At 29.8% G+C, this 12,040-nt stretch overlaps 1 protein-coding gene across 15 annotated transcripts in view; it reads right to left on the bottom strand.

The window, feature by feature from the left end:
- The window catches only part of dnc (phosphodiesterase dunce), a 202,911-nt gene that overhangs the window by 66,402 nt on the left and 124,469 nt on the right, over nt 1-12,040 (bottom strand). Inside the window, exon 1 of one of the 15 annotated variants that reach the window (XM_015315608.2) lies at nt 874-1,203. The exons of the other annotated variants lie outside the window; for them this stretch is intronic. Coding sequence (XP_015171094.1) covers nt 874-1,046 — 173 coding nt within the window. The 5' untranslated portion in view covers nt 1,047-1,203. Of the gene's footprint in view, nt 1-873; nt 1,204-12,040 lie in introns of those variants that run through there. 15 annotated transcript variants of the gene reach the window in all.

Below are 12,040 nucleotides of genomic sequence, written 5' to 3'. Positions count from 1 at the left end.
AAATTTGTTCATGAAAGGTGATGCCTAATGCATTAAATAAATAATCGTTAAAAAAAGAAACAAAGATAATTCATAGTATCGATTATCCTTCTCGATAACAGAATTATTGAACCTCAAGTATTTATTATTACTCCAATGATTTTTCTTTCTATTCGTGTGTTTTCTGTTCTTTTTCTTTTTCATTTTTGCCTAAAGAAAGAGATGGATTTTTTCTTCCTTTTTTTTGTGTGTGTGGTTATCTTGTTACTTTCTAATAAAAGCGAAAAGCCAGGATGAATATTGGAATTCTCTTTGGTGATAACTTTCCTATGAAATTCTCAATTAATTTGCTCCCACGTTTGCTCGAACTTTTGTTCGATAAAAACAAATTTAATAATATTATTATGCAAAAGTACAAGCATTTAGATAATTAGATAGTTCACCTAGTTCTCTCCCTCTTTCTCTATTTTCGTAAATATATTAATAACATTAAAGTTCATCGTAGAATAAAATTAAATAGATCAATCGACAATTTCTATTAATAGAATTAAATATAACGATTCTTTATGACAAATAAAAAAGAAAATAATAATTCGTAATGTTTGACACGAGAGAAAACTTTGTTTAAATAAATAAATAAATAAATAAATAATAGACAAATCTATAAATAAATTGATATTGGAAAATTATTTGCCATTAAGTGTGATTCAATGTTTGTCAAATAAATCTTATTTACCGTCATCGATTATTGACAAAAGCTAACGAAAAAATGTCCGATAGAATAATAGAGTAATACGAAAAGAAAATATCAAATCGAGAAGTAAGAAGAAAAAAGAAAAATAAAAAATAAAATAAAACCAAGATAAAAATGAAAAAGTGAAAAAGAAAACTTACGGGAGGGCCACGTAGATAAGTTTTGAATGTGGCTTCGTACGTGATAATGTTGAGACGCAACCACTATGCCTTCTAAATGAGGTCAATGGAAGTGTTACTCTCATCGTACCAGAATCCCTTCGCGCCAATCTCGAAGAGATCTCATGTGGTACTAAGATAGCGTAGTCATTCATTTTTCCAAAATTGTCCACTAACGAGACACTTTTCTTTCTATCACTTTCCTTGTCTCTCTCTCTCTCTCTCTCTTTCTTTACCCTACTCTTACTGACACAATTATTCCCTACATCGAGAACCTTTCTCCTTGTCCTCTCGTTGAAATCAATCGACGAGTAATTGATTTTTAGTAATGGTAGGATGTATCAAATCTATCGATAACGTCAAAAAATATAACACAAAAATAAAGAAAATAAAAAAAAGCACACACACACACATATATACATCACAGACATCTAGACATACATGAATAGAAAAACAATGATGAGTATCTTAATCGAAAAAGTATGTTCAATTCGAAGGATTCTTCCACGATTCAATCGTAAAATTTGATAGTCGATATATCTGGCAATATAAAAGTTCTATTCGCTGGATTGTTTTCTTTATTTCTTTTTTCTTCTTTTTATCATTATTACTTTACTACAAAAAGGGATTGAGATCAACGTAATACACATAGAGAGAAATATTTTATATCTCTTTTTTTCTAATTAATTCAAAAGCACTGCGGCGACTTCCATTTGGAAAATTACCTTTAATTTCGCTAGGTTCTCGGATAAACTTTTGTTCATTCGTTCGTACCAAAACTAACGATCGGAAGAAAATTCTATTCTGTTAAAAATTCTTCTGAAAATTTTTATTGTTTTCCTTTTTTTCTTTTTCAAAAAAATATGACTCGTAACAGATCTCTCGATATTGCTAAAAATATACTTTCTCTTACTGGTTTTCATTTTTATCTTTTTATCTTTTTATTTTATTATATTTCTTTTTTACTTTTTCTTTCTCTCCTCGATTTCTTTCTTTTCCTCCTTGCTATACCAACTTGCTATTTCCAAGCAATTTAAGCTCGTTCCCAAGCCCGATGATATAAACTATGAAACATCATTGATATCAAACGACACGAAAAATGTTACCAATAATATTCGATCATCGTGAATCATTGCTTCTTACTCCATCGATCTTATATGATGTGCAGAAGAAGAAGAAGAAGAAGAAGAAGAAGAAGAAGAAGAAGAAGAAGAAGAAGAAGAAGAAAAAGTAAAAAAGAAAAAAAAATCAAGAATAAGATGGAAGAGAAAATGACGAAGTACGAAATGCTCGTGTCGAGAATTTCGTTTTCGTAACGGACGAGTAAACATGCTTTAGTGATAGTCTAGTGAAAATGGAAATACATGATTCATGAAGGACAAATAGGAAGGAAGTTTTAAAGGGAAAGTCGAGCGTATTCGTGACTTAATGGAAATCGTAAAGCCGTGTCCGAGAGAAAGAACACACGGAGTATCTTTTATCACGTAGGAGTATACTACACATATCGTCTATTGTATCCTTTCTCTCTTATTTTCTCTCTCTTTCTTTCTACGATTGTTTATTTTTCTCTTTCATGCTTGTTATATCACGTATATTTCCTTCTTCGTGATCAGTGACAGTTATCATACCAACAAAACGGACGGGGACTCGATTAACCAGACGCTAGAATGTGCTTTAATTGCATTTTCAAAGAGACACAGAAAGTTTGAGAAATATCGAATAAAATGGTGGTTAGAACGGTTATCATTTTATATTCGACGAAAATTGAACTACCCCACGAAAGATAGTAGTTTTATTCTCTTTGTAATTTAAAAATTTTCCTAGGTCAAACGTAGGATGAATGTTCGTTAACCCATTAACCGCCAAAATACGAAAATGCAAATAAAAAAATTAAATAATAATATTCCTACTAACCAAATAGAACTATTTTTGCAACACAATTAATTTTTTTTTTATTTAAATATAAATTATTTTATTTCATTAATTATTGATTTAAAATAAAATAGAGAGAATTTTTAATATTTTTATGAAGCACGATGTACGATCTCATGATTTTAACAAATATATTTCATTTTGAAGTTGCAGTTATTAAAAGAAAAAACCAAATTTGAAAATGCGTCCTAAAAAAAGGCCATTAGCGGGTAATGGGTTAAAATTGTGAATATTTTCAAATATATAACAGATATCCTAAGATAAGGAATATATATATATGTGTATGTAATTTAAGTCTAATATTTGATATAGATAGTATTTTTTCTGTGTATTTAAACGTTTTCTATATTTTTATTTTCTTTCACTCTTCTTGGTAATGGGAATACTTGTGACTTCTTCGAAATGTCAACAGGTATGTTTGTATTTTCGTAAACACGATGTAAACGGGTTTTACTTTGTTGAGTGTTATCTTTTACGAATTCGGAAAGCAGGAATACAGTGTTCTCGTTATCCTAACATTTGTTCTTAAGAGAATTTTATTCAACTACGATATAATCCAAATAAAATGAAATAAGAAAAAAATACTGTGCTTATGTGTTTGTTATATAAACATAGATGTACATATATGAGAGAAAGAAATAAAAAAAAAAATCAAGCTGAAATATTCGATACGTGTTTAGTTGAGGAAAAATAAGAACGAACGAGGCATGCATCGACGTTTTTTATGCAATAAACATAGTTCGGAAACGGGAGAAAAGCGTCACTCCGCGGACGAACACAAGATAAATTTGGAATAGCAACAAGCGAACAAGAAATATCGAAGTCTGGGATTCTTTCGAGCATTAGAAGTGAAACGCCCTAAATATAATTCACGAGAGTTATTGGCTACAAATATTTTTTTTCTCACTTTTTCTGTTTTTTTTTTCTTCTGACCAAATAATAGACGCACATTTTTTTTGGCTTTTTTTCACGTTTATCGATTACAACACAAAATTGCCTGTTCCCGATAAATATATATATATATATATATATAAATGTACACTCAAGATTAATCCGTAAACGTTTTCGAAACGATGAAAAATACTTTTTTATTTGAATATTTCTTAGATGTTAATCACAAAATGAGTGTGACATTACCAAAACGATAATTATTAATTCGTTTTTAAAATATAACATTCATCAATCGAAACCCAATAATATAATTAACGTATGTTAACTAATTTCTGATTTATTAGAAATTAAAATAAAATCTTTATATGATTTTAAACAAAGATTATCGAAGGTCATCAATCTAATTAATTCTAATTATATTCGTCGTATATACTACAGGAAAAATATTATTTCCCATTTGATATTATGTTTTTTAAAACGTCACAGGAAATTCTCGTTTTATTTTATTTTTTTTTCTTCTTCTATCATTTAACGATCTCACGGATAAAAAGAGATAATACAAATATGAGAAAAATTTAGAAATAAAAAGAAAAATAATGTGGGATCGTTTATTTTTCAAGAAATGAAAAAAAAATAAGAGGAAAAAAAAAGATGTAGAAGTTTTCACGTTGATCGATATTAAAACGTTGATAACCACCTAGAAGCATGATACTTGCACTCACTCACGCACACACTCACTCACTCACTCTCTCACTCGCATACATGCACGTTCATATACACACGTTATACATTGACCATTCGGTTATTGACTTTCGTACAAATGTTTGACTAGATATAGAAAACTAACGAAGCCGATAACGCGGAAAAAAGCGTGAGACTTTCGCGATAATACGAACGAGAAAGAGAGAGAGAGAGAAAAAAGAGAGGAACCCGTGATAAAATCAAAACTTTCAATGTCTTGTCATTATTTATACATTTTTCTCGTTTCAAAAAGTATCCTTGTTAAAAAAAAATTCTTTGCTTTCCACCAATGATGATCATCTCATAACAACTATCCTTAAACAATATCAAACTTCGATTTTTCCTTCGCACGATTTTTATTTAAAAATTTTTCTTTCTCTCTCTTTTCTTTCTTTTTCTTCTTACATTCGATTCGATGAAATATCGAAAGAATAATACATTGTTTCTTGATACGAAAAAACGAAAGGTTCTCGATAAAATAACAATATTATATTGTATTTATAGTCAACTACTTTTAAAAATTTGAAACACGAACTACATATCACGTTCGAAAATCGTTTAAATGTAGAATACATATATATTTATTAATATTTGTTATATATCCTTTTATATTTCTAGATATGTATAATAAAACTCGTACTTTGACATAAAAGCACGATGCTCATCGGTCGCGTGCCGTTCGCGAACTGACGGCTACCATACCCGCTTCTGTCGCTTATACGCAAGAAACAGTGAGAGGGAGTGAGACCCACCACACTGAGTTAGAGGGAGAGAAAACTAACTCGGAACGTCGAACTTATCCGGGGCGTCTGTTCTCTTCCTCCTAATGAAAGAAATAAAACCAAAGGAAAGGTCAAGAAAGGGGGGATTGAAAAGAAGCAAGGGTTCAATATTAATAGCAATAGTCAAATTGACTACAAATTTTTTTTATTTCTGATTTAATACTATATTATTTTTGTTCCTCCTTTATTTTCTTTTTTTAGTTACTAATATTTATTTTTGTTATTTAATATCAATTTTTATTGCATGTTAATAAATTCTATTTTCAATTAAAACGGTTTAAGGAAAATTTAGTTTACGTTATTTCCGTCTAATGTAGGAACTGTATAAAAAAAAAAAAGCAAATTTAGGTTTACAGTTATATTGTTATTTAATATCGATTTTTATTACAAGTCAATAAATTCTATTTTCAATTGAAATGCTTTAAAAAACGTCTACTTTACGTTATTTCCGTCTAATGAAGGAACTGTTATTTTTTTAAAGAATAAAAAAAGCAAATTTAAGTTTACAGTTATATTCAAATGAAATGGAATTTATTTCTATGGTAGAAAAACAAAAATTGATTTTTTTTGCAACATAATATTGTCGAGTGCTTATAAAGAGATAGAAAATTATCCGGAATGTTTTTATCACGGTCCGTCTACGAGAGATGTTTTCGGTGTAATGAGATGGAGAGAGACAAAAAAAAAGTATAAAAAATAAACGGAGCAAGATAAAAAAAATAGAACGAGAAAAAGAGAAAATAATAAGAGGATAGAAACAAGGAAAGATAAAGAGAAAAGGAACAAGTGAAGAAAGTTATAAAAAAGAGAAGAAATAACATATAAGAAATCGTATTTCAGACGGATACTTTCATCTTAGCTTTACCGTTAATCAACATTAAGAAAACTTTTCTTTCATGGGGGGTTAGTAAAAAAAAAAAAAAATTACATCGGTGCAGGATTACAAAAGGATGTTAAAGAAAATAAGATAGGATAAAAAATCCATTCTGGGTTAGTAATTTCTTTATGTAAAATAATTTCTTTGAATTAGATCAAAAAGTTGAAATTTGACGAGCAATTGAAAAAGAAAGGGTCAAAATTATACAAATTATTGGACCGTATCGATTCAAAGAAGAACTTAAAAATAAGAATAAAAAAATAAAGAGATAGATAGATAATATATCTTTACATATAAAAATTCAGTATCATATTGTCGATTTCTAATGAATCTTGCAATTACTAAACTAATCTTAATGAATTTTCGTTTATTATATGTAATTTTTTGCAACTTAGAATATAGGATAGTTTTTATTCACCATTATTTTTTATTTTTTATTTTTTATTACTAATTTAAGGATTTATTATTTGGAGGTTATCTAGGTTTCTAGGTACTGTAAGTTTTCAATAGATGGCACTGTGTTACAATTCAGTTATTTCCATATATTCACGTCCTACGTTTTTTCAGATTTCCATATAATATAACAAACCTTACTTTTAATATTATTTCCTCTAATATTATTTAATTATTTCCAATATATTGTAATTATTAAAATTTACTAAATAGTTTAGAATTATATTAAATCAACATTTTATAACAAAGCCACAGCAACGCATGGCCAGAGCATCTTAGTATATTTATATATAGATATATATTTGTGAAAAAAATATTTCAACGTGTATAATTCTAACAGCCACGTTCAATGATCACTAATTGTAAGGATCACGATATCTAAAGATTAGCGAATAAAACCAAAAAAAGAGAGCTAAATTGTTAAAAGAGAAAAAATAAAAAAAAATGTGGATAAATGGTAAATTATTATTATATCCTGTGAACAAAGTCGAACCAATGAAAATAATGACACATAAAATAATAATATAGAAGTAGACGTGTTAGTAGTAGGTAATCGTTGCTCTATCGTCGTGATCGTTGTCATTGTATGCACGATTTATATTTTATTATTTCATGTAGGCGAATCAAGTGGTTGACGAGTGAGTAAGAGATGAAAGAGCGGAGGAAAGGAAAAAGAAGAGAGGGTAAGAAGAGAGAGAGAGAGAGAAAGAGAGAGAGAGAGAGAGGTAGAAGAACTCATCGTGGTTAAGAAAATTGCCGCGTCGAGTTCGGCTAATTGCACGTCAAGGAAGAAGACCATGTCTTATCGGTTACGAAATACATAAATTGCAACGGTGTTACGTGAAGAAGGGTATTCATTAAAATGTCACGTTACTGGGATGCGTCGTTACATCGAGTTTGTTATCAAATATTCGATCCCACCGTTGGTTTCCGTGGCCATCAACGTTGAGAACGTCAACCTCCTTTTCTCGTTGTTAGCTAAACGACTTTTCGCAAAAGCGAGCCAACCAAACAACTAACTTCTCATACGACATCACAAAAGTTAACTGTGAAGCTATATGTGTAGTTTATGATACGATACAATTGTTCTTTCTATCTCTGATACATACATGCAAATAGACATATACACACATATATATTATATTCACCGATATCATTTTGAGAAATAATAACGATTTTTCTCACTTTTCAATTTGAATGATGGAGATAGGTATAACGTAACGATATACCTATACGATCTCACAAATGAACAATCTATAAATATCTCGAATATTACTTTTCGGCTATTGTTTTTATTTTTTTTTCATTTACAACATGTGGTTGAAATAATTTGTGATTCGTCGATACGATGATAATTCGATGTTCAATAGAAAATATTAATTTCAATTGAAATTTTCTTCATTTTCTTATACCTTACAATTTCAAAAAAAAAAAAAAAAAATTTGCGATAATTGTAATAATAAAAGAAAATAATAATAATAAAAAAAAGTTAATATAATCTTAATTAAAAGTATTATAATATCTGCATCGATCGTTTAAACAATTTAATCTTCTTTTTTTTTCCCCACAAAAATATATTTTTTTCTCTCTTTTATTCTCTCTCCATTGTTCATCAACATTTTCTTTCCTTTTTTATTTTTCGTCCTTAATATCTCCAGTTTTCCCTCGTCATGAGAAAATCGTTAAAAAGTCCGATATACACAGAGGTAGGTCGGAGAATTAGGGGGTTAAGGATATTCTCATATTCCCGTCGCGTTTTATTCGGCCGCAGAACACAACGTAAAAGTTCTTATTTTCTTGCTTGAAACTCGTAGAAACGATAAAGTTTCGAAGAAAGAAGAAACGATACCACCAACGAAGTTTTGTACCATGAGCGTATAACTAACTAGTAAAATAACGATTCCTGTGCGTATGCCGAAAATGTTACAACTCGTAAATTACAAACGTAATCCATGTACCGTTACTATGAAAAATTTTCCTACGATAAATCTTCAAAGATCTCATTATTTTACGTGATATGTGAATCTCAAAACGTCACATCCTGTTATTCTATTGTAAGTTGAGCGTGCGAAGTAAATTCTAAGTCTCTGACGTGATTTTTCTATTCCCATTTCTCGAATATCCAATGTAAGATAAAACGAAAGAAATAAAAATACGTCATTCAACGGATTTATTTCATTTATTAACGTTTGAGATGGTGACTCTTAAAAAAGAAAAATTCGACAAAAGAAGAAAAAGTTGAAGTTATTTCGTTTTATTTTTGATTTGTAAAATCGTTTTAAGTCCTACGCGATATGTCGTTGAACGATATTTTAAAATATGAATCGAAATAGGAAAAAGAAAAAAATATAAAACTCATATGAGACGATGATTGTACGTTAAATCTCATTTCTTTCTTTTCCTACGATAAGAAAATTCTTGAAAATAAAACCCTTGCAGTAGAGTATCGATCGTGAAAGAAAACTGACCCCCTGTTGTTTCGTGCCATTATTAAGGGTGTTATTCATTGACAATTTATTGAAAGTATCATCGAGATCTAATTTACTTTTATGGTACTTGTTTCTGTGATGTTAAAAAAGAATAAAAAAACAACAATAACAAAATGTGAAAGAAGAAAGGTAAAAAAAGAAGAATAGCTGTATAATAACAGTAATAAAACAAAACAAACCAAAAAAAGAGTGAATAACGGCAAAGAATAATAAATGGGTGGTAAAAGCATTCGTGAAAAAGCTACTTTAACGTATTAATTGATTTACGTTGATACCAGTCATAAAGTCAATTTCAAGGACCAACATATTTTTATTAGTCACGCGAGAAAGGGAAAAAAATGGGTGTATATGATAGTCCAGAGTTTCTTTTCACTAAACGAACAACGTTGTTTTTCCCGAGTGAACGAGGTCGTTGATAAAACGTCACTCAAAAAGGTGTTATGCGTTTATTTCGTTTATTAACGTCGATAGAGATTTTTTCTACGGGGGGCGGGGAAGAAAAAAAACCAGGAAAAACGCATTGTCACGTATCATCGTTCACAGCTTTGATTTGAAAATCGCTTTAACCACTTATTTGAAAGGTCGATCGATATTTTCAAAATATGGTAATAAAAATCGGGGGTGGGAGAAGGGAGGGGGTTAAAATAAAATGCGATAAGTAGCCTCAAGAAATTGTTCGTTAATTGAAACAGAATCTTTCGTTTTTTTATTTTTTTCGGCTATAAGAAAGTTCTTTAAAATAAAAAATAAAAACGCTTATAAAGTATCGATCGCAAAAGAAAGCTACTACTACCGTCGCGTATCGTGTCGTGCCATTATTATTAAGGGTGTTTATCACCTACGTACTATGTACTCTTCAGGGTCGCCGTATTTGTGTCAAGAACTCTATCTCGCGTTTGTTGCTGCACCGTTACGATATGCAGCTTATGGTGGATGAATGTGCCGATTGTGAAAGAGTTAAAACAACAACAAAAAAACAAAATAAAGAGAACAAAAAAAAAAGAAACAAACGTGATAACAAAAAAAAACGAAAATATCAAGGGAAAGAAAGATACGCGTCGTTAATAAAATCTCGCCTATTCTCTTTTATAAATATCATTTTTTTTTTCTCAAAACGATGAATCCTCGAAAATAAATGTCGCCCATCGATACTATAAGAGATGTATAAAAATATATTTGCATATGTATTATTTGATCGTCGATTGATAAAAAAGAAAACTTTGAACCTTGCTCAAAGCAAAAAAAAGAATTAAAAAATTAAAAAAAAAAAATAGCAAAGAAAAGAAAGTTGCAAAAGCCAAACGAGACCCCAACGAGCTTTCGCAAACGAAAGAAATTATTTTTAACTCATTCCAAGAAGAAGGAGAAGAAGATCGTTACGTTCAAGGAGAATGTTAATTAAGCGACGAAACAAAATTTCAAATGATTAAATGAAAAATTAGATGGTGACAGCAATTACCAAATCTGTGCGATCTTTCGATATATTTTTTTAAATATCGGCTATCGTGCGAACCCTTATACGATATTAACTTTCGCAAGGTAGCTGGTAAACATTATACATATATAGTACCGCAACCGTGGCCGCATTGCGATTATATTAGCATTAGCATTAGCATTAGCGTTAAAAAGGATTGGGGTGGTGGAGGGAGAGAGGGGGAGGGAATTCGATTTAATAAACGTCGGTGAATATAATCTTGGACGGGGTATTAAGCAGTTAAAGACCCCTCTCTCCCTTTCTGGAAAAAAAGTTCGAGCAATATTTTAAATCGTTCGTTCGTAACAAAGAAGCAGAAATACGATAGCATTGAATGATGTTTTTTGCAATGTTTTATATCTATCGTTTTCAATACGCAATAAATATTTCTATCAAAAACATCCAATATCTCTTTGCAATTGCTTCCAGCAGGGAAATGAAAATAGGAAGAAAAAAAAAGGAAATAATATTAAATAACAAGTATCGAAAATAGTCATTTGATTTGTATAAAGCACAATTTAAATTCTCTTTGAAAGGATAAGATCAGTATGAATCGAATTGATATAACGTCGATTTAATTAAAAATATTTTATAACAATTTGAATCTTCGTTGTATTCTTTCTTAGATCAATCGTCGAATAGTTTGATATAAGATAAACGATATTTTTGCTAGTGTGATCGATTGATTTTTTCTAACTTAATTAAAACATATTTATTTTGTACTTTAAAGAAAAATAAATAATACAACATAAACCTTCCATAAGTTTACCCTAAAATTTTCTGGGAATAACGAAAAAATTGTTTCTCCCAACGATGACACACATGAAAATCATTCGAGTTTAAACATTACAATATACATTTTCTTGGAAATTGTTCAATTAAAAGAAAATAAAGAAACAGAATGAAAGATAAACGTAGTATTAAAAATGTTTAATATTCGTGTTAAAAATTGATGAAACTAGACAAATAATTTCAGGATCGAAGTAAGCGTTCAAATTACTGTAAATTTTCGAAAAAGAAAGAGACAACAAATATATATATATCTATATGTATTCTTTTCTAATCGTAGACCTTGTCCATACCGCGTATGCTGCCACGTCTATTTCTAGCCCGATGTCAGCTTTAAAAGCTTTCTACGAGGTGCTGTAGCCACGTGCGCATACCACCTCTATCTTCGTACTGAATCAAAATTCTATAAATACAATTGAGTATACTGCACTTCGTTTTCTATTGGACAAACGCTTTGACTTAAGATTTACGAAAAGCGTTAAAGCATTAGAAATTATTGAATAGAACCGTACTTACTTTCAACGTTGTATTAAAAGCCATTGTGTAAAGTAACAAATCCTACTTTCGGTATTCAAACTTTCCAAGACTTTCAAATAATCCATTGAGATTTTGAGGAAAAGTTTAAACGTTTTCCTTCTCTATCATTTACTTCTCTTTCTTTTCTGTGTTTTAGAAATTAAACTCTCGATGATTATACCTAATCAGTTCGAGAAACTTTTAA

The sequence above is a fragment of the Polistes dominula genome, unplaced genomic scaffold (assembly GCF_049000335.1).
Source record: "Polistes dominula isolate Pdom_NZ unplaced genomic scaffold, Pdom_raw_medaka contig_25, whole genome shotgun sequence".
NCBI classification, from domain to species: domain Eukaryota; kingdom Metazoa; phylum Arthropoda; class Insecta; order Hymenoptera; family Vespidae; genus Polistes; species Polistes dominula.
The sequence above is the reverse complement of the archived record's forward strand: the minus strand, read 5'-3'. Positions and strand labels throughout refer to the sequence as shown.